Source organism: Rhinolophus sinicus, linkage group LG04 (genome assembly GCF_036562045.2).
Source record: "Rhinolophus sinicus isolate RSC01 linkage group LG04, ASM3656204v1, whole genome shotgun sequence".
NCBI classification, from domain to species: Eukaryota; Metazoa; Chordata; class Mammalia; order Chiroptera; family Rhinolophidae; genus Rhinolophus; species Rhinolophus sinicus.
In genome coordinates this window covers 109,304,619-109,328,740 of record NC_133754.1, presented here as the reverse complement: position 1 = coordinate 109,328,740, position 24,122 = coordinate 109,304,619, and the positions used below count along the sequence as shown (strand labels likewise).

The 24,122-nt window shown below is 42.5% G+C and overlaps 1 protein-coding gene across 6 annotated transcripts in view; it reads left to right on the top strand.

Moving 5' to 3' along the window:
- Nucleotides 1–20,695, top strand: part of SYK (spleen associated tyrosine kinase) — an 86,661-nt gene extending 65,966 nt beyond the window's left edge. For all 6 annotated transcript variants that reach the window (XM_019713875.2, XM_019713871.2, XM_019713873.2 and 3 more), the window contains 6 exons: nt 71–248; nt 4,896–5,105; nt 6,057–6,246; nt 11,660–11,800; nt 12,468–12,580; nt 17,939–20,695. In XM_019713875.2, the coding sequence (XP_019569434.1) occupies nt 71–248; nt 4,896–5,105; nt 6,057–6,246; nt 11,660–11,800; nt 12,468–12,580; nt 17,939–18,011 (905 nt within the window). In that variant the 3' untranslated portion in view covers nt 18,012–20,695. The remainder of the gene's footprint in view (nt 1–70; nt 249–4,895; nt 5,106–6,056; nt 6,247–11,659; nt 11,801–12,467; nt 12,581–17,938) is intronic.
- The last annotated feature ends 3,427 nt before the right edge of the window (nt 20,696–24,122 follow it).

Sequence of the window (24,122 nt, the reverse complement as noted above, 5' to 3'; positions counted from 1 at the left end):
GGAGGTGAGAGTGGGAGATGATGGGCTTTTCACAATCCCCAGGGTTGTATGTTTCTTGATTTGATTGCAGACACCCAGAGAGAAGCGTTGCCCATGGACACGGAAGTGTACGAAAGCCCCTATGCAGACCCTGAGGAGATCAGGCCTAAGGAGGTCTACCTGGACCGGAAGATGCTGACCCTGGAGGACAAAGAACTGGGCTCTGGTAACTTTGGGACTGTGAAGAAGGGCTACTACCAGATGAAAAAGTAAGTCAAAACTGCACCATCACACCACACTTGTTCTCATGTGAGCTTACATGCTAGAAACTGTTACATATGCAAGTATTATGTTCATTGTACCCCAAACATAAAATGTAACCTACCATAGCTAATTCCTTTTTCATTAACAGTAAATTTTTTGTTCATTTCTGATACAATTATCACGAAAGCACTCATTATGCATATTAACTATGTGTATAATAAATTAGTTTAGACATAGTACATGTGTCTTACAGAAAATTAGAAAATAGAAATATAGAAAACAGAAAATTAGAACATAAAAACATCATATTTGTACCACCTAAATGCCACTACTGTTAACTAACCTTAATATACGAGGTTGAACAATTAAGTTCGTGAACACATCCTAGAAAAAGTGCTACATACCTCATTGCTGAATATCACTATGGTCACCTTCAAAGTACTCCCCTTGGGAAGCTGTGCACCGACTCCAGCACCTAGTCCACCCTTCAAAGCAATTTTGGAGCTTTCTTTTAAATGGCCATCAGAGCTGTCGTCATATTACCCTTGATGTCCTGAATGTCATCAAAATGTCTTCCTTTCAATATTTCTTTTATCTTTTGATGAAGAAAGAAGCCATTGGGGGCCAGATCAGGTGAGTAGGGAGGGTGTTCCAATATAGGTATTTGTTTATTGGCTAAAAACTCCCTCACAGACAGTGCTGTGTAAGCTGGTGCATTGTTGTGATGCAAGAGCCATGAATTGTTGGAGAAAAGTTCAGGTCATCTTTTTCACACAGCCTTTTCAGTACTTCCAAATAGTAAACTTGGTTAACTGTCCAGTTGGTACAAATTCACGATGAATAATCCCTCTGATATCAAAAAAATGGTTAGCAACAGCATTGCAATGAGTTCACAAACTTAATTGTCAGACCTCGTGTGAGTGTGTGTGTGTATACATACACGTATGTATTATTTAATTAAAATGCAATCATTCAGTAACAGTGTTTTCACTTATTTTCTTTGATTTTTTAAAAATTTTGTCTCATTTCTCTTACCCAGAAAATTCCTAATTTCAAATATCATTAGTAGAATTATTCATTTGCTTTATCCTATAATCTCAAATAGAAGTACATATTATACAGCAGTTAGAACTGCTAAACTACTAACTTCTCTTTGTACTTTTTTTGGTCTTGAGAAGGCAACCCACATAGAATGTTCAGTAAAACTAGTGGTTTCTAAATTCCTTTGAAATAAACTCTCTCTTTGAATATGTATGTTTGAATTAGTGTGTTACTGACATGAATAATGTTGGCTTTATTGTTGAATGCTATATTAAATTTAAAGAATGTTTTTCTTGAGTAGGTAATTTACATGATTCAGGGGTCAGGAGTATAGATAAAAGTATGCACAGAAAAACTTGCTTTCAATCCTGTCCGTTCTGTGTGTGTGTGTGTGTGTGTGTGTGTGTGTGTGTGTGAGTGAGTGTACAAGGCGTGATCAAACAATACAGGGAATGTTTAAATAAAAAACTTATTATTAGGTTGGTACAAAAGTTTTTGCAATTACTTTTAACCTTTTAAACCACAATTATTTTTGCAACAACCTAATACATTAAAAAACACATTGCCATTAATCTCCCTCAAAATACTTCCCCTTGCTTTGAACACACTTATCCCATCATTCTTGCCACTTTCTGAAACAATTCTGTAAGGCCTCTTTCATGAGTGTCTTTAGTTGTGCTGTCATGGCTGCCTCAATGTCATGAATCATTTTGACTGAGCAAGAGCCAAAAGTCACACAATGCCAGATCCAGTGAATGAGGACACACTGTATAATGTATTTCATTTGACAGAAATTGCCATGTACCAGAAGTGATGTGTGATACAGAGCATTCTCATGATGGAGGATGATTTATGGCACACTTTAAAACACACCTTCTCTCAACTGTAGCTCACACCTGACTGACTGCACCGAACAAGTTGAAACTTGTCACACACTGTTACTAAGGTTCGACGTGCCACTTCCCATATTGAAGATCCCTGCTTTTCTGCACTCGACAGCAGCATTCACCGTATTTTGTGATCACGACAGAAATGCTCCATGTCACACATCACTTCTGGTATGGCAATTCCTGTCAAATAAAACCATTACGGTGTGTCCTCATCCACCTTATTCACGGGATCTGGCACCATGCGACTCCTGGCTTTTCCCCAAAGTCAAAATGATTCAGGACACTGAGGCAGCCATGACAGTGCAACTAATGACACTCAGGAAAGAGGACTTCCAGAACTGCTTCAAAAAGTGGCAAGAATGATGGGATAAGTGTGTTCAAAGCAAGGGGGAGTATTTTGAGGGGGATTAATGGCAATGTGTCTTACTGTAATAAAGTTTTTTTAATTTAAACATTCACTACATTTTGTGATCACACCTCATATATATAAAATTGAATAATATTCTTATTTTAAAATATATGTATGTATATCACAATCATTTTATAAAATGAATTTATATTATCCTGTAGTTTGTGGTCCTTAAATTTCTTGTTTAATTGTATATGTAAATTACCATTGATATGATTATAGACACATAATTTCAACTAGAGAGTTTGCGGAGCGGCCCTATGGGGTCATTTGGGGCACAATGAGGTCTTTGAAATATTGAGTCTTCCAATCAATAAACATGACCCATCCCTCCCATCCCCATTAAAGACCAATCCCCATTAAAGATGACTTGGGTTATCTTTAATTTCTCGCAGGTCTCTCAGCAGAGTTATTTAGTTTTTTGTGTGGAGGTCTTACACAACGTTTTTTTGTTGGATTCATGTGTAGGTATTTAGTGTTCTTGATATCAATATGTATGGTATGATTTTTTAAATTTTATTTGCTAATCCCTGGCGTTGGTTGAATGTGGAAATATAACTGGTTTGGCCTATTGACCTAATACCCAGCAACCTTGCTGAATTCACCTATTATCTTGCACTTATTATTTCTAATAGTGTATTTATGCAGTCTTTGACCCAGAAATGTGTCATCTATGAATTATGACAGTTTTATTTCATTCTGTCTAATCTTTGTATTTTGTATATTGCTTTCTTGTCTTATTGTATTACCCAGGAACTATGGCTCAATCATAGGATAAAAGTAGCAGTAGCCTCATTCTTCATTCCTGATTTCAGTGGAAAACTTTCAGTGTTTCACCATTAGATTTGTAGCTGTTCTTTATTGGATTAAGAAAGTTTCCATCTATCCTTACTTTTCCGAGAGATTTGTTTTTCATCACTAAGGTGTATTACATATTATTAAATATTTTTTTTCCTCTCCTGGATAAACATACGGTTTTTCTCCTTTATTATGTTCATGTGGTTAATTACACTGATTGATTTTCAAATATTAAACCCACCTTGCATTCCTGGAATAAATCCATCTTGTTCATGAATTATATATACATAATATGTTTCATAATTCACTGAATTTACTAATATTTCTCTTACAATTTTTGTATCTATGTTCATGAGGGATATCAGTAAATTATTTTCTTATAATTTGTCTGGTTTTGGCATCAGAGTAATGCTGGCCTCATAAAATGAGTTAGGAAGTTTCCTTCTTTTCTTTCCTGGAAGGGTCTGTGGATATTATTTCTTCCTTAAACATTGGGAAGAATCAAGAAGTTTTTGCTTGTTAATTTTGACCTCTACTTCACACCATATACAAAACCAGATGATAGACTGAACTGTGAAGGTAAAACAATGAATTGTGTAAAAATAACATAGGACAATGCTTCCCTGACCTCAGGAAGAGGAGGAGGGTGGCGCTCCTGGGGTGCTGGTGGTATTCTGTGTTTCCATCTGTCCAGTGTGTAAACACTTGTTGAAGTCTACACTGAAGTTGTCTGCTTTTCTGAATGTATGTCAGACTTACTCTGCTATTCTCTTATTTTGCCTGTATTATTGGATCGTTCTGTTTTTTTTCCCCCATGTTGGGGTTCAACAAAGGAGGTATACTTCATGCATTTGTGGAAATTGTATCACAGAGAGATGCAGTTTTTCAAACCATACATAGTTAATTTCCATTCATTTATTTCAGCCTCACTATATCAGAATATTTCAAGTGTTCAAACATGACCTTTGTGATGTTTTTATTAGAAAATAAAAAATAACTGTTTGTAAATTTGTTGAAGCTTGCTTAAAATTAGCAAAACTCAGCTTAAAAGTGTTTTGTAAACTATGAGCTTTAACAGTGTATACTCTTTTTAGTTCTGCATCCAGAAATTTATATTTAACATCTATTAAAGGAGTGTTGTATTTACATATGCTACACATAATCTGAGATGGTAAATCTCAATATTTTATAGGAATCCATGTATGTCATAGTTTGTAAAGTTTATCTGAAAGTTATTTAAATATTCTATTAGGCTTTATACTTGGTTGGGGCATTCTGTAGCACCATCCCCATTCTTTTTAACTAATGACACGTTACTCTCTTTGTCTATAAAATGAGAGAACATGGTTGGAAAACTAGTCACTTATAACATGGCTTCTTAAGATGCACTTCCATTCTGTTGCAGTTATTTGCATAACACCATTTATAGCATAGGAATTATGCTTCACGGGAGATAATTATCTAGAAGTGAGCCACTATGAAAAGTTTCTTATGTGTAATGGTGTCTTTTGTAGAGTTGTGAAAACAGTGGCTGTGAAAATCTTGAAAAACGAGGCCAATGACCCGGCTCTTAAAGATGAGCTATTAGCAGAAGCGAACGTCATGCAGCAACTCGACAACCCTTATATCGTGCGCATGATCGGAATTTGCGAAGCTGAATCCTGGATGCTGGTTATGGAAATGGCGGAACTTGGGCCACTCAATAAATATTTACAGCAGAACAGGTATCGTTAGGTACCTCAGAAGTTGATACTGTGAGGTACAGGGCTCACCTGCCAATATGCGTAGTGGCCTGATTTCTACGGGAAGCCTCTCTCCGCCCATGCCATCTAGTGTCAGTCCATACTCAGCGACCTTAAGAGAGGAGGAAAGAGAGCTGTAGCCTTTGGATCAAGTGTTCTTTAGCTCATTTGCACAAAGAACAACTCGAATCCAACAGTCTGGTTCTCATCCGCCTTTGCTCACTCTGTGAGCCTAGTGATAGAATCAGCTTCAGAATATCTTGACAGTCAATCTCCCCTCACTATGAAAAATCTGCTCTTTTAGAATAAATATTTACTAAATATTTTATAAGGGATAACAGTGATGTTTTACATGTCTGGCTGACCTGTACAGCGTCATGAGTAATTACTTCTGAAAATATCTGTTGCTATTAATTGATTACAACCATGGATGGAGTTATCATGCTGTGCTTCTCTAAAGCCATTGTTGAGATGGAAGAACTCACAAGAGTAGCCACTGGTTACCTCTTCCCATTTGCTACATTATGTTTGTACTTTATTTAGATTGTGTCTCTAATCTCCATAGAAGGGAGGTGTTGTTACCACCACTTCACAGGTAAGCAACTGAGACTTGGGGTTGATTTTCTTACCTACTTAATACTGGAAGAAGGATTCCAACTGAAGCCTGGCTCTTCATGACCAGGTCTGATCACACCATCATACTACTTTTCATGTAGTTCAAAGCATGCCATGACAATTATACCAGTTGACACCAGAAGAAGGGTGATAAGTTTTGAACAGTTATAGGGTAACACAGATATTTATCACCGCTAGTGACTCTTGCTTAAGAAGAATAAGAAATGAGTGAATTTACCTTCTTTCTGAGGAGCACAGTTGGTTGTTCTGAAATGGACGACCATTCACTATCACTAATGACACACTTGTGACTTTCAGGCACGTCAAGGATAAGAACATCATAGAACTGGTTCATCAAGTTTCTATGGGGATGAAATATTTGGAGGAGTGCAATTTTGTGCACAGAGATCTGGCTGCAAGAAATGTATTGCTGGTCACTCAACATTATGCCAAAATCAGTGATTTTGGACTTTCCAAGGCACTTGGTGCTGATGAAAACTACTACAAGGTAGGAACAACTTAGCCAATATTCAGAGCGCCAGGTAGTAGAAAGCTAAAATGCAAATGTATGTCTTCTGTATTTTATTATGGTGAGGTTTGAAGAAGCAATTTCCCTGTTTAAAAATAACTATGTAAAAAATTTTCTTCTTACACTTTGATTCTATTATTTTAGAAAAGAAAAATACTCTAATATATCACAACTTGATATTTACTCAGAATAGTATCTTCCAAACTATATTCCTTGGAACAATGGGAAATCAATAATTAGCTATCAGAAAGAAAAATTAGGAAAACAATTTTATTTACAATTGCATCAAAAAGAATAGGTAAAATACATAGGAATAAATTTAACCAAGGAGGTAAAAGACCTGTACTCTGAAAACTTTAAGACACCGAAGAAAGAAATTGAAAACAACACAAATAAGTGAAAAGAAAAAACATACTTGTGGATTGAAAAAATTAATACTGTGTAAATGTCCATATTACAAAAAGCAACCTACAGATACATTGCAATCCCTATCAAAATTCCAAAGGCATTTTTCACAGAACTAGAATAAATAATCCTAAAATTTGTATGGAACCACACAAGATCCTAAATAACCAAAGCCATCTTGAGAAAAGAACAAAGCTAGAGTTATCATGCTCCTTGGTTTCAAATAATACTACAAAGCTATAGTAATCAAAACAGTATGGTACGGGCACAAAAACAGACACAGAGATTCAATGGAACAGAGTAGGGAGCTCCAAAATAAACCCATGCCTATATGTTTAACTAATATTTGACAAGCGAGCCAAGAATACTCAACAGGGAAAGGATAGTCTCTTCAATAAATGGTGTCGGATAAACTGGATATTCACATGCAAAAGAATAAAATAGGATCCCTATTGTATACCACTTACAAAAATTAACTCAAAATGGATTAAGGACTTAAACATTAAGAACTGAAACCATAAAACTCCAAAAACAAAAAGAAATGGAAAAAAGAGTTTCCTTAACATTCAGTATGGCAACAGTTTTTTGTTGTTGTTGTTGTTTTGGTTTGTTTTTTGTTTTTGACTATGACATAAAAGCACAAGAAACAAAAGCAGAAATCAACAAGTGAAATTATATCAAATTAAAAGTTTTCTGTACATCAAAAGAAACAATCAGCAAAATGAAAAGGCAGCCTACACATTGGGACTCATATAACTCAATAACAGAAAAAAACAATCAGATTTTAAAACAAGCCAAGGACCTGAATAGACTTTTTCCCAAAGAAGACATGCAGATGGCCAACAGGTACATGAAAAGGTAAGGTACTTGGCATCACTAATCATTAGGGAAATGCAAATCAGAACCACAATTAGATATCACCTCACACCTGTTAGAATGGCTATTAGCAAAAAGACAAGAAATAACAAGTATTGGCGATGATGTGGAGAAAAGGGAACTCTTGTGCATTGTTAGTGGGAATGGAAATTGTTGTAGTCACTATGGAAAGTAGTATGGAGGTTCCTCAAAAAATTAAGAATAGAACTATTATACCATATGATCTAGCAATCCCTCTTGTGCATATTGATCTGAAGGAAATAAAATCACTATCTGATGGAGATGTCAGTACACACCGTGTTCATTGCAGCATTATTTACAATGGCCAAGGTGTGGAAACAACCTAAATGTCTATCAATGGATAAATAAATAAAGAGAATGTATATACACACACACACACACTATTCAGCTATTAAAAAAGAAGCAACTGTTGCCATTTGCAACAACATAGGTAAAACTTGAGAGCATTATGCTAAGTGAAATAAGTCAGACAGAAAAAGCTAGATACTCCATGATCTCATTTATATGTGGAATATATATATAAGTAATATCCAAAAAATCTGAATACATTGAAACAGAGAGTAGATTGGTGGGGTAAATGGGTGAAGGTGGTCAAAAGTTAAACTTCCAGTAAGAAGATGAGTAAGTTTTGGAGAGCTAATGTATAGCATAGTGAATATAGTTAACAATACTGTGTTATAAACTTGGTAGTTGCTAAGAGAGTACATGTTAAATGTTCTCAACATAGCAACAACAAAACTGGTCATTATGGCAAGTGAAGGATGTGTTAACTAATATTATTGTAAATATTTCACAATATGTGCATCAAATCATCATATTATACAAAAAACTATGTTAGTTTGTACAAAAAGCCATGTTAGGACCTGCAAAAAAGAGACTAAACACTCTGGAAAAGATGGTGCCACAGAGGATTTTTCTTAAGAAAATAGAGCAAATGAAATGGAAAAAATAAAAAGTTAACAGGATTGAAGAGACATGATAGCAATGGAAGCGAATGAGCTTGACACACAGAGAACTGCACAGCAGCTAAAATTGTGCAGTACCAAGGCTGGAAAATGCCCTTTGATCCAACATCTCCTTACAAGTACCCTACACACAGGGCAAATACAGGCAGACCTCACTTTATTGCGCTTTACAGATACTATATTTTTTACAAATTGAAGGTGTGTGGCAACCCTGCATGGAACAAGTCTCTCGGCACCATTTTTCCAACAGCATTTGCTCGCTTTGTGCCTCTATGTCACATTTTGGTAATTCTTGCAATATTTCAAATATTTTCATTATTTTTTTGTTGTTGTTATGGTACTCTGTCATCAGTGATTTTTGTTGTTACTATTCTAATTGTTTTGGGGCACCACCAACTGCATCCATATAAGACAACAAACTTAATTAATAAACGTTGTGTGTGTTCTAACCGCCCCACCGACCAGCTGTTCTTCCATTTCTGTCCCTTGGGCCTCCCTATTCCCTGAGACACATAATATTGAAATTAGGCCAATTATTAACCTTACGATGGCCTCTATAGCTGTCATAGATTGTGATTCCTCTGATGGATCTGGACAAAGTACATTGAAAACCTTCTGGAAAGAATTCACCATACTACATGTCATTGAGAACATTCATGATTCATGGGAATACGTCAAAATATCATCATTAGGAGTTTAGAAGAAGTGAATTCCATCCCTCATCAATGACTGTGAGGGGTTCACAACTTTAGTGGAGGAAGTAACTGCAGATGGGGTGGAAATAGCAAGAGAACTAGAAGTGGGGCCTGAAAATGAGACTGAATTGCTGCAATCTCCTGATAAAACTTTAAAAGATGAGGAGTTCTTCCCATGGATGAGCAAAGAAAGTGGTTTCTTGAGATGGAATCTACTCCTGGTGAAGATGCTGTGAAGATTGTTGAAATGACAACAAAGGATTTAAAATATCACATAAACTTAGTTGATAAAACAACAGCAGGGTTTGAGAGGACTGACTCCAATTTTGAAAGTTCTACTGTGGGTAAAATGCTATCAAACAGCATCTCATTCTACAGAGAAATTGTTCATGAAAGAACGAGTCAATCTATGTGGCAGACTTTATTGTTGCCTTATTTTAAGAAATTGCCTCAGCCACCCCAACCTTCAGCGAGCATGACCCTGAGCAGTCAGCAGCCATCAGCATCGAGGCAAGACCCTCGACCAGCCAGAAGATTACAACTCGTTGAAGGCTCGATGGTTAGAATTTTTTAGGAATAAAATATTTTGTTAATGAAGGTATATACGTTGGTTTTTTTTAAGACATAATGGTATTTATTGCGTACTTGGAACTCAGCATAGTGTAAGCATAACTTTAATATGCACTGGGAAACCTAAACATTCATGTGACTCGCTTTATAGTGAGCCTCACTTCGCTGTAGGGGTGTGAACTGAACCTGCAGTGTCTTTGATGCCTTTACACACTGTCAGTAATGTTCATTCTAGCCCGATGTGTAATAGCAAAAATCGGACACTACTTATAGGCCTCTCAGCAGGAGGCTGGTTAAATCAGTTCTAGGTTTATATGAAGCATGCAATTAACTTTTCTAAACGTGACTTTATTTACATGTACTGATGTAAGTATATCTACAATACATGGTTAAGTAGAAAAATTAAAAAGTGAAGTGCAGAAAGGGTATCCCTCCAGCTTTATTACTCCCCCAAATGTATATGTTACCTGTTTTTACTTGTATATTTTTTTTTTCTGGAAGACTCCAAGGAAAACTATCACACATGGTTGTCTCTGTGGATGAGAATTTGGAGCTGGTGGTGGAGACAAACTAACATTTCATCATATTTAGGATTTGTCAAAGGTTTATCATTTTATCAGTTCAAAATTCAAAATAAACTTGAAATAACACACGACTATATTGTTCACAACTTTTGAAATAAAAATCTAAAAATAATACATAACGTGAATGAGACAGTATAATCGGGGTGTCATACAGAGAAGTGCCATGGCACCTATGGTCTCAGATTGATGTCCCCAAATTGCCCCCTCCTGACCCACCATGGGGCGGATCGTTTCCTTCCTCTCACAGGAGACTTCACCCAGATAAGCATGACATCCACAGGAGACAGCAAAACTTGCCCACATAGCACTGAACCCCAAGGCCCAAAGGAAAGGGATGGGGAGGCATGATTTTGATCTCTTTACTACCATTTCCCTTTTTTAATTAGAAAGTTTAAAACATTTTTTAAATGATATTAGTAAACAGTCTGTGTGAAAATAATTAATTTGGCTTAAAACTGTACACAGCGATAGTTACACATACTTTTGAACAGCCCAATATTTCTTGGTGCATAACCATGAAGTAATATTCAAGTTTGACTCTTGTGTTGTGACAACAAGCTCTCCATGAAGCTGTGAGTGGCCAAAGGAGAGGTGAGAGAAAAAGACTAAAAGATACAAGAAATTCAGTCTGAATCTTAAAAAGTGGTATTTAAATCTTAAGATTTCAGGATTTAATCATGTTTTTAAGATTCAGACCAAATACATATACATGCACACACCTAGTATTTCGTGAGCCATGATTTTATTCTCTTTTTTTAATTGTAGTAAAATGCACATAACATCAATGTTACCATCTTAACCATTCCAAGATTATAGTTCAGTAAAGTGCATTCACTTTGTTCACAGCCAATCTCCAGACTTCCTTTCATCTTCCCAAACTGAAACTCTGTACCCATGAAATACTAACCCCATCCCTCTCTCTCCACCCAGCCCCTGACAACCATCATCCTACCTTCTTTCTCTATGAATTGGACTCCTCTAGGGGCCTCAAATGAATAGAATCATACAGTATTGGTCCTGTAGTGACTTGACGGGCTTATTTCACTCAGCATAATGGAAGGTAACCACGTGGTTCATCCATGCTGTGGTGTGTCAGACTCCCATTCCTTCCCAAGGCTGAATGGCCTTCCATCGTGTGGGCAGCCTCCTTATGTTTCTCCATTCATCTGTCAGTGGACACTTGGGTTGCTTCCACCTCTTGGCTATTGTGCTGCTGTGAATGTGGGTGTCCACAATGTTAGTCTTAATGGAAGTTCTCCATTTGCATTGCTTTCAGGCCCAGACCCATGGGAAGTGGCCTGTGAAATGGTACGCTCCAGAGTGCATCAACTACTACAAGTTCTCCAGCAAGAGTGATGTCTGGAGCTTCGGAGTGTTGATGTGGGAAGCATTTTCCTATGGGCAGAAGCCATATAGGGTAAGCCACTACTGTTTTGTTTCCTAATGATGTGGCCATCGGAACAGATAAGCACCAGATTGTCAGGACCCTACCAACCATCATCTGGGCACTCTTCCTGAGTCTTTCACTCTCTTTTGACAGTGGGCAGTTAATATGACCTCAGTTTATTCTAAACTGGAAAAGAAATATTGGATGCTAACTGAACAGTATGTGTTTTTTCATTGTGTATTTCACATATAAATATACATAAAACATACCCAGATCAACATTAATTAGAGTTGAAATAGAAAACAGTGGCTAATTCCAGTATCAAATTGGCAGCTCATTACATTTTTCAGATATTTTAAAATCAAAATATACATACCAAAAAGTGCACAAATGCTAGGATATATAACTTGATGAATCTTCACAAATGAGACATACCCATGAAACCAGCCCCCAGATGAAGAAACAGAAAAGAACCCCAGAATCCCCCTTTTCCCCTGTATACACAAGCCTCCCCCTGCAAGGGTAACCCCATCTGACTTCTAGGTCAAAGGTTAGGTGCTCCTGTTTTTGTTCCTTTTATCATTGAAATCCGCCACATGTTGTCTTTTGTTTCTTTTGGAGGGGACAGGATTTATTTGTTGTTTTGCTTTGCTGAGTGCTATGTTTAACAAGTTCAGGAATGTTTTGCATGTTTTAGGGGATGAAAGGAAGTGAAGTTTCCGCTATGCTGGAGAAAGGAGAAAGGATGGGGTGCCCTCAGGGATGTCCGAGAGAGATGTATGAGCTGATGAACCTGTGCTGGACATATGAGTGAGTAACCCCCCCCCCCCGGCCCCGCGATTTATCCCAATGCCCCAGAGGTGTATGAAATGGTTGGGCACTAAAAGAAGCATGAACTCTGTCTTTTCATGAGGCAGGGATGGGCTCCCTTCTAAACAAGCAGTAGGGGAGATATCTTGTTTTCTGGACCATGTACTGCTATTCCTTAGTCTAAAGAATATGTGTAGACAATTATTCTAATCCAGGATGTCAAAGTTAAAATGTGGGTAATGTGGCCAGGGAGTGGGGTGGTCAAACCAGAAAGATGTTCCTAAGAGTCTGGCCTGGCCCTATGGACCATTTTAGGTGACAGGGAATGGCAGAGGTACCTAGTGGGAAATGTCCTACTTTCCTAATTCCTGATCATCTTGCAGAGTGAGGCATGACCACAGATGTTGGCTGACTCACAGATGGATTGGCCAAAGTAGCACTTCATGGGGAGTGACTCATACCTGGGAAGAGTGGCCCTGAGTCTGCCCTGAGTGCCATCATGTGTCCTGCCTGGAGGAAATAGGACATTATGGCAGGGGATGTTCAGGGCAGGTCAGCAGCAAGGGAAACACATCACACCTGGGATCAGGGAAACATCGCACCTGGGAATCAGGGACATGGCGGCCCTTGTTGCCCAGGTTTGGCAGCCTGTGAGTGCTGCCAGGGAAGCCCTGGCCATGGTCTCTGTGCCTCTAGCTTTGCAGTGTGCATGCAGAGCCCTTTTAGCTCGGCCATGATGCAGCTCTGTGATTGGGAGGAGCTCGTATACTGGCAGGAGATTTAATATTTGGGGGATCAGGTTTGTGTCAGATACAACAGCTGGTGATGTAGGAGCATCTTAGGATGAGGGATATTTCAAGTGCTCTCAGATGTCACTGCGATTCAGCAACACCCAGGGAGCACCATTTACCACCACAATTGGGAGTGCAAATAAAGAATCTCATTGTCATCTGGAAGCACCAGGGTGTCAGCCCCAAAGGGAAAGGGCAGGTGTTTCTGTCTGCCGGTGCTGATTCTGTTCGGGGAAAGGGCCTGCCTGGGCCTTTTGGTACCAGAGGTGCCTGCCTAGGCCCTGGGGAATGTCTCTAACCTGAGTTGTTTGTGCTGAAGGGATATCAGAGTATTGGCAAGAGAGGAATGCTAGAAATAGATTTTTAGTGGGGGAAGGGGGTGTCCATTCCTTGAAGTCTTGACTTAATCCCCCCACCTCCACCCCCACCCCCAAGTGCCCAAATTAGAATCATTGGCAGGTAGGGCCCAGCCATTTTCAAAATTGAAGTTGAAGGTCTGGGCTTGAAACTCTGGTTGGGGTGGGGGCATATAGGAAACAGAAGACAACCCCTGAGATGATATTACAGACCTTGGTATTGTCACCTGCACCTGCGCTGAGGCTAGTCCCAGCTGTTCTACTAGGAGGTGCCTCTGAAAGGTAGGGGAAGGGAGGACAGCAGCACCTTCCACAAACCCCCTAAATGAGCAGACTGTCCACAAACCCCCTAAATGAGTGCCGGCCGTTAAGCTTTTCCTTCCAGCACAGTCCCTAAGGATCTGTACAGCCGCAGAAATAGCACAGGCTTTCCTGGCACCGTGTACCCTGCACCCTGCCGGGTTCTGGAGACCTGGCAGGCTGTGATGCTTCCCTGGGAGCAGAGCAGAAGATGTGCGACACCATGGGCGTGGGCAGCCTGTGAGCGTTTACTAGAAGTCCTGCCTACAGTTCCATTTGAAAGGTTTCACTTCCTCTGAGAAAAATGAACTTTAAATCATTCTGAAACAAATGAAAAAAAAAAACAGAAAACCAAGAATCTAAATGGACTCGGGGAGATGGTCAAAGTTAGTGTTTCTCATTTGATGTTAACACTGACGTGTTTATTCCATGGTGTATGCTGACCAGTGAGGGATGGAAGGGTGGGCAGGGAGGTGGCTCAGGGTGGGGCCAGTGTTAGGGGATGTGCAGGTGGGGTAAACCATGCTGGGTAGGATGATGCAGCCAGGACACTCCCCGCTCGGCTTGAGGGGGCCCAGAGAGCCTACTGTTAGCAGCTGAAGCGTTCTTCTTGTGACGGGAACTAGGACCCAGTCTGCTCACTTGCCTCTGTCCTGTGACCATGCACAGGATGGTTCAGGAGGAGAGGGCAGGAAGGGGAAGTGTTCTTGGTGTTCACTGGAGTTGAACACTGGAGTTCACTAGTTAGAACACTCATCTTTAGGAGAATGTTGTTTCCCAGGGTATTTTCCCACCTAGAGATTTCAGCTATAATCTGAGTGAGGTTTACAGGCAGTGAAGGGCTTTTTCATCGTTTCCAACCCCAGCAGTGCTTCCCACTGAGTCCCATGTAGATATCCAGGAACCAGCAACAGGGTTTAAGTGTCAGTGGAGTAGAAATAGCGAAGGCAGACCGTGCCTAAAATTAGAAATGAGGGCTCCTCATCAAACTTTGACTCTTTCCCCAACGAGCTTTATTTCTGAAGGTTCAAGTTTTTCTAGTAATCACCTGAAATGATGCAGGCACGGCAGGGAGAAATAGTCAGAGACTTTGTCTAAATGTAAGTAGTGACATGATGTACAGCTGAATGGAGAAAACAAAACATTTTCTGGGGCATGGCCAACACGGAGAAGTCAGAAGCACCAGGAGCTGGTCTGGCAACCTGAGTGATTGCCCTCATCAAATTTCTCAGAGAGCCAAGCCCCTGCCCCTGAATGAGCCTGCAGCTGAGGGAGGGGCAGCAGGCAATACATCATAAGCTATAAAATAAATGTGCTCTATAGTGTGTTCTCGTGAGGAGACGAGTTTAATGGCAATTCAAAGCCAGAGGACAGAGGACCTGGGAGGGTGCTACACCTATGTGTGAAGACGTCCCATGTTCCCCTCGATTCTCACAGAAGGAAATGAAATAGTTGGCTGGGGCACAGAAGCATATGGAGCTTCCAGAACCTCGTGGATTCAAAGAAGCAAATACAAATGATCCCTGTGTAGTCTCCAAGCTTTCCTTCAATGTAAACAGTTAGCCACCTTTGCCAATGTGATAGATTTTTAGGCAGATGAGATAGATAGATAGATAGATAGATAGATAGATAGATAGATAGATAGATAGACAGACAGACAGACAGACAGACAGACAGACAGACAGAGACAATAGTTAGACAGATAGATGATAGATCAATCAATCAAGACATGATAGATGGATTGATGGACAGGTAGGTAGGATAGACAGATGATAAATAAAAGTTTAGACAGGCCGACATACACATACCCACACTTAGATTTATCACTGACACACCCTATTGGCTGCCAGCCATATGCTGAGCACTGTAAGTAAGCACTGAGCTGTCTACTTTAGCTGTCACTTCTTCATAGAGTTTATACTTCCGGGCTGGGTATTACTAGACAAACATGAAACAAATGAAGTGCCACATAAACATGGGATGACATTATGGCTGGTGCTGTAGAGCAATTATGGGGGGTCATATTTGTTAGGGGGTCCATACTGGCCCCTAGGAAGGGGAAATCCACCTGAGAGCTGCAGGATGGGGAGCTCGGATGCAGGAAAGGAGAGGAGAAGGAGGTTGCTGGGCACAGGGGGCAGAGCAGACAAGGCTCCCCAGGCCTGGGTGGGCAGAGTGGCCAGGAGAGGGGTGGACAGGAAGCTGGCACATACACAGGACACTCGGTCACCCACCTCTGCCCAAGCTCAGCGTCATCCTGTGTTCTGGAGGCAGCCTCACCCATGGTGTAGAGGAGAGGAAACCTAACCAGGAGAGGAAGACTCCCTGAGGCCCAATCTGTATTCCTGATTCTCTACATTAGTTTGCTTGGTGCTTGGCTGCTGGGTGAATGAAACCCTCACAGCAAGATTCAAAGGTGCTCTTCGTGCGTTCGGATCCCCACAGTTGGAGAAGAATGCTCTATTTTGCAATGATAATGAGTCTGTGTTCTCCGGCTGTAGAAGTTTGGGAGCAGGGTAGAAGTTATGTATACACAGGTCTCTACATGTGTCCCCACACCCCAGGTTCTGGCCATCAGACCCCCTCCTAGAACACAACATGGTGACCAGAGACATGCCCCCCACAGGGAGGCCTGGGTCCCCAGCCATGACCACAGAAGGCTAAAATTTTCAAGCAGTTTTTGCTTGTTCTTAAAAACTGTGGGTACAACCATTTGCAGCAGATACTCAAATAACATCAAAACGTTCAATGTCATTTCATTACAATGTTGATGAGATGCCATAAGAACTTAACTCTTGTTTATATTAGTTAGCCTTTGGTCAAATTGGTTTCATTATACGTCATTTCGCTTAATGTCGCAGAACTTTTTGATGATGTTTAGTGAAGACTTACTATATTTTGATGCCATTTGACAAAACAACCCATTTCGGTTCTGTAGAAACCACTCTGCCCTTATAGTGGTGAGTGATTCCTGGACCTCACGCATGCTACCTTCCCTGGCTGTTCTCTGTACCTTAAACTGAGCCATAAAAATTCTAGATCAAAAAGGTTGAATGTGAACAGTTCACAGTTTAACCTCAAGTTCTGTTTCACTTATTGGGCAATTTTACCCACTTGTAATATAGCCAAAAATCTTGCAAAAATAAGAAAAGTAACTTCCAAGCAAGGATAGATTCTTACAGTTTTAAGAAATACTTGCTTCTAACAGGTCCTGTCAGTGTGCCCGTGTTACAGAAAACAAAGATGTCTGTAAAAGCTTTAGAGATAGCAAATTGTTACAAACTTTTACCCATAGTTTACTTACCTCAGTACCTCACCTGACAAGTGACAGAAAAGTAAGGCCTTGCTGTGTTAAGATTTACAATAGACAACACCTCCATCTTTGCCTCTCCTACGACAAATTTTGAGTTTTAATAAGAACCCATATCAACAGCATGTTTTCAGAAATCCAGCACTATCCGCTTGGGGTGTGGGAGGGAAAGTTTAAATTGTGTGTGTGTGTGTGTTTATTTTTCTTAACAAGGTTATCAATCAAACTTCAAAGGTATGATGCAGCATATTGGCCAACTAAGTATTTCAGACACATATGTTTTGCTAGATCACCGTCTCTGGGTTAAAAAACCTTGACTTCGAGTGCAGAACTTCTCCATCTTTAAAGTGGACTTGAGACACCTGGTGGTCTTGTTGAATGCAGATTGGGTGTTGTCAGTGTGGGGTGGGCCTGACATTTTATTCCAAACAGGCTATCGTCACCCTATGCCAGGGAGCAGGGAAGCGCTGTGAGCCGCAGGCAATGGACGGAGCCCCCAGGGGTCGCAGCATTCACACTTAGCCTGTAGGGTCCCAGCTGGGATCACACTTTTTCACCAGCGTGTGACAAACAAACAATAATGCATCTCTTGCTTTTTCAGCGTGGAGAGCAGGCCTGGGTTTGTGGCGGTGGAACTGCGACTGCGCAATTACTACTATGATGTGGTGAACTAAGGCCCCTGCACCTGTCTCTGGCTGTCTCTGTGCAGATAAGCCATCACAGGCAAACGTGTCCCAACACGTCGATTTTGAGTCTCCATCTTCCTGTGCCCATCGGGAGAGCCAGCCACAGGTGGATATGTGTGACTGGCTCCCCAAAGCCTGTTCTAGAACAAACCCTCCACAAAGCAGACTCGCCCCAGAAGAGATGTGGGAGAAAGACAAACAACAGGGTCAAGGAGCCCGTGGATTCCTTTGTGTTTCTTGTCTGTGTGGTTTTCATAGCAGGTTATTTTCAAGGGGTAGTCCCAGATTTCCTTGCTGTCTTTCCAGTTCTCTGGCTTCTGGGCTGCTTGTAGACCCCCAGCAGCCTGGAGACATCGCTGTGTGGTATTGAGTGCTGACCTGTATTGCGTTGTCTGCATCCAGAGGACGTAGTGACACCTGTTATGCCTGCCGTGGAGGGCAGGATGGGAGAGAAGAAAGGAGTTTGGCTCCGAGAGGCCGAAAGACTGAGCCTACCCCTGAGAAGCTTTCCCAATGAGCAAAGTGCTTTGAGGCTTAAAAAAAAAAAAAGAAAAGAAAAAAAGTCAAGCTTGACCAGTGTAGTTTCTAAGTTAAAGGGGAAAAAAAAATGTCTGGATACTGCTTTTCCTGTGTGTGTTCTGAGACAGAAGACTCACATCTGCGTGAAAAGTGGGCCCTGCTGGAAAGAATTGGCTTGGCTCACCCCTGAAAGCCTCTCTCCCGCAGACTCGCTGAAGACTGAACGTGAATACAGACTGGTAAACAAACTTCTTCATGGATGCGGCATAGGGGAAAGTATGTCCGTCATCTCAAGTGTGCCTGAGGACAGACTGTGGGCGTGTGAGCTGTCGTCCACACTTCTTCCCCCTTGAAGGGGGTGCGGGGGGTGCACCCAGAATTCCTGTCTTTTTCTGTATTCATAGTGAGGGACACCCTGGTGGCCAAAGGCATCTAAAGATGCGTTTCTAAGGAAAGTACTAATTCATACACAATAAAGTCACAGACCCTGATCTCGCCACAGGGAGGCCTCATTGAGTGTGACTTTGGGTTGATGAAACAAAACCCGAGAATCCCCTAATCCTTGACTAATGTGTGATCTCACATAAGTCATTAGCCCATTGATAGCAGTTTTGCTGTGGCCCTTGAAAATCCAAGATAATTACCCATCGTTCTTAGCTCAGTCAAGACACAAAGAGGCGGACCACGTCCTCTGCAGCTACACCTAAGACATATTAATGTTTCCTCCAGCCCATGCAGAAGAAGCAGGCCCTACTCCCAACAGGGGAGCCAAAATAGAGAAAGGCAGCTGTCACACCCTTGCTTTACTAGAAGTAGCAATGAGTCCCTTGGAGAACTTGTGTTAAGGAACTTCAGAAACCATCCATGCTTTTCAGAATCATGCTACCTCTTGGTTTAACCATTTTGTTAAAGAAAGGAACAACTGTCCCCAAAGCAAAGCTGTCCCAGGGGAGCTTAGGGAGAAAGATGAACAGCAGGGTCAAAGTACCTGTGGTTCCTTCGTGGTTCTTGTCTGTGTGGTTTTCATGGCAGGTTGTTCTCCGTGTGCTGAGCAGATACTCTAAACAGTGGCAGTACACATTTAGAGTCCCCGAAATTAAATAGATTCATGACAAGATCTCTGTGGTCAGGCCACGTGTAGCTTTAGAATCATAGAAGGAGGGATTGGACACAGTGGTGATGGCATCTGGGAAAGGCTACGCTGCTGCCTCACGGTGTCTTCCTTCTTCTACCCCCCAGATGTGTCCTTAGGAAAGGCCCCCTGCTCACAGGAATGGGGGCACGTGTGCAGTATGTGTGTGGAGCTCGTCGCCCTCTTTTTGGGGCTAGTTTCCATGCTCTAGTCGCACCGCCCCTCCCAGGAGCCTGGGGAAGAAGAACATCTAGAATGTGAGTGGCCAGAGGTCCAGTCCTGGAGCAGCAGGCACCCCTGGCCCCCAATCTCCGGCACCTCCCCAGAATTCTGCTGTGTGGAGTGTGTGTGAGTCTTGTCTAGTGAAAATTGTGTCGCGCGGCAGGTCCATTCCCCTGTCGTCACGGAGGAAGGCGCAGAGGGAAAGGCAGCTTCACTGAAGAAGGATCTATAATGTGAATGAGTAAGTGCAGGAAAGGCAAGGGCTTTGTACGGGGCATCTGGCCGGTGCCAGGTTTTCACGAGCATGTTGCCCTTATCCTGGGTTCTAGCCAAGTCCTCACATGGGCCTGGGATCACTCCAAGTGCCTTCACCTCTGGTCCGTGTTTACTGGGAACAGAAGGACATCGCGGACAGACAGACTGCCTGGCTAGGCCAGCACCGGCTGACTGTGGAAGCCATCAACACCTTGACCCCAAGTGGGGTCGAAGTCTTCCACAACAGAAATTTAATCCACTCCATGGCTAAAATAATCACGTGTGTTTTTCATTTGAGTGTGTTCTTTCCCTACACTTGCTGTCACCAGCCTTGCTTTTATGTGTTGGGTGGTGACTTCACATTTACACCAGCCCAAGGACCGCAGCTTCACCTGGATTTTCACATGCAGGGGTGACTAGAGGATTTTCAGCTCCCAAGAGCACACTCAGCCGGTTAAGCAGTTTCCTCCATCCATTTCAGAAGAGCGACCTTTTGTCACTGGACTATGTTAAAACTCATTCTAAATAAAAATTTTTAATTAGCTTTGTGATCATTTTCATGGATGTTATTAGAATAATAGGTCACACTGTCAAATAGACAGTGTAAGCAGCATTGTCAAATGTGTGTGGGGTTTTGGTTTGTTTAGTTTTAAATGTTAAGTCCCCAGCCATGTCCTAAAAAGGTAGATGTAAAAAGCTCCCCCCTCCCCCCCCGGAGCAGGTCTGTGAGCTTCTGCCTTCCATGGAAGGCACAGGCTGTCCTAGAGGGCCCTGGCCTGCCATGAGCCTCTGTGCACGGGCAGGGGACGTGCCCAGTGAGAGCCTGACAGCCCACGAAATACCCTAATGGAAGGTGGACTGATGGGACTCAGAAATGCCAAAAGGGGCCAAAGCAGGGTTATGAGCTTTCCCTTCCTCTGTGAAGATAGTGTGCACTGGGGCAGTCTGGAAAAGAACTCCAGGGCTCCCGTCTCTTCCCCTTTTAAAGGAAGTTACACACACACAGGCATACTCAAATACATGGTATGCATGCCACATACATACATGTCACACACCACAGAAATATGCACACCCCATGCATACATACACCAACATACCACACGTACACACACACACACACACACACACACCACTGAACCTTATTCCAAACACCCACTTAAATTCCAGCGTGGGGCAGGCATCTTGCCCTGGGGACACGCACTGGTGGCTGCACTCTTCCCTTCTGCCCACCCTGGGCCTGGGGTCAAGCATTAGAGACTCTCCTGTCCACCAGCCCCACTAGAGGTCCCTCTGGTCCTAGTGGGCAGAGGTTTGGGGGAGACCCCAGTTGGTAAGCCTCACACTCCCATGGTGAGCTCTGAGACTGGGACAGCTCCAAGGTGGGAATGACACAGACTTCCGGACAGCTCCTTGGCCATAGCTCCAGAAGCAGTGAGAGTGTGAGGGCAAAATTGAGTACCACACAGAGAGCTGGGTCTCCGCAATGACCTTGGGTGAGGCATGGGAACTCAGCCTTGATCTGCACAATTGCAGGTGAGGGCTATCCACTGCTCTGTGCTGACACACATAAGGCCAGACACAGAGGCCAGGGGCCATATTCTCACGATGCTGGTGGGAGCCATTGTCTGGGCCCCAGGGCCACAGCTGAGGGCTGCCTAGCTGGTGGGGATTCTTCGGGCCAGCAGATGGCGCTGTGGGACGGCTCAGGCAAGGAGCTGCCTTTGACTTCCGATTCCTTCAACCCTGGGGAGGGGCAGAAACCACTGATTTTAAGACTTGAGCTTATCTTTCCAAGGTTAGGAGCAGAATTCAGAAATGGTCAGTAAACATGGTCTCCTTTCAGGGAAGGAAGGAAGCATTTTGAAATAACCAGAATGAGATTTTACTTTTCCTAATTCTCTTTTAGTTCAGGACAGACAGTGCAGGTGTCTCCCGCTTTACACAGCAGTTACTTCCTTCTCCTGGATCTGGTTTGTGGCCTCAGCATGGAAATTTGTCCCTACTTCAGGGACAGCAAGTCCCCTGAATCGTGGCATTTTCTCAGGTGTGAACCCAGACAAGAGGAAGTGCCCTCAGTCCCCCTCCCTCGTCTTCCTCCTCCTCCCTGCCGTCCACCCCAAGAGAAGCCCCCAAACCATCTCACAGCTGACTTCCAGCAAACCTGAGTCTGGACAGCAGAGCCATGCTGTGCAAGCAGGAGGTTCCCCAATTAGACAACTCCAAGTGTGTTTCCACCAAGGGTCCCGTGCCCGCTACCCACTCAGGGTTCCAGGAGTGACGTGACAAAGGCCTTTGTACATTTGTTTTAGCTTGACAGTTTCCCCACTTCTTTGACCACAGAACCACCATTGTGCTCAATGACTATTAGCAAAGCAGACTGGTGTGCCTCACACACTGGGACATCCCACACTTACTGCCCAGTGGGATGGACACTGCGCACTTCTGGAAAGGTATTTCTGTCATTGAAACCTGCCAAGGAAGCAGAAGCTGGTGCCCATCAGGTTCTTGTTAGCTGAAAACTCAGCCTGTCATGTTCTCAAATGTTGGTTCTGCATACATCGCGTTCTCTCTCTCTTTCTCTCTCTCTCCCTCCCTCTCTCTCTGCTAGGCTCACAGTCTGCGCTGCAGTCTCTTCCTGCAATTCAGGGGAACTAACCCCCAAGATCTCAGACCCCCCAGGATCTACCTGGCACTGACTGAGGCCTCCGCGGTAGCCGTGGCATGAGCGAAGAACAGAGCACGCAAGACCTTAAATGCCTTTCAGTATGCTCTTTACTCAGACATCAATCATCCATGCACTACTCAGTAAAGCAGGCACAGTAATCCAATAATTGGGTAGAATAGAGTAACGAACCAGTCCCAGGACTCTGGTTAATCAGCGTCCTGGTGGAGGGGGTGGCTGGTCCGGGAGGTTGGTCTGGCAGAGGTTCTGTCCGAGCGGAGCACAGTGGAGGGTTCTCAGAACAGAGTGGCAGTGTGGTCACTTCTCAGTCAAGACCTGCTTCTCTGAGCTGCAAAAGTCCTCAGTTTTCATGCAGTTCTGAGTGCCTTTCTGACGTCACCTTATCGGGGCAGCCAGCCGGTGACTCTTATGTCATCATATTGTCAGTAGCAGACCTTTGGGGTGTAGCTGGTTAAACCCAATTACCAGGGCAACCGGGCAGCTCCCTGGGCGTTGTCTGCTAAGTTCTTTGTGCATGTCCAAAATGGAGTTACTCTTATACATTCAATATGGAGTCACTCTTGCTCACACAAAACTCATTTCTAACAGCTTCCAGGGATTCTCTCTCTCTCTCTCTCTCTCTCTCTCTCTCTCTCTCTCTCTCTCTCTCTCTCTCTTTCTCTCTCATACACACACACACACACACACACACATATATCAGGACACATAATCAATTTCTCTTTCATATAAAAAGAAAAGAAATGATAGCATTTTAATACAGCACGAGAGCCCAGGGCACTAATTTATGTTTCATTACAAAGAGCTCTTTTTAAGGCCCCTTATTATTTTGTAGTTTTACAAAATTAACCCAGATGAAGAAAGAGCCCTTTCCAGAGCCACCACCACCAAATGCAGTGAGCACCCACCTGGATGCCCAGCACAGCCTGAGCTAGGATTCAACATATCATGCGCTTGTCTGAACTCACAGTCTCACTGGACGGTGCTGAGAGTCACTGCCCCCTGTGAAGTATCAGCTGACCAGGTAATGCTCTCAGCACCCCCACCACCCATTCCACTCAGGTGGGGATATTTCCAGCAGCTGTTCTTCTAGCTCAGCATTATTGTACCAAAGCCATGAGTCATAAGACTTCATGACTTTGCAATCTTTCAGGGCTTTGAATGACTCAATTTTTCCATAATTGTCTTGAAACTGTGCAATAATGAGAGGAAAATGCACATTGTTCGTAAGCAACTCTTCCTCATTCATAAAAATAAAGAGCCAGTGTTTGGTACTGTTTTTCCTCCACAG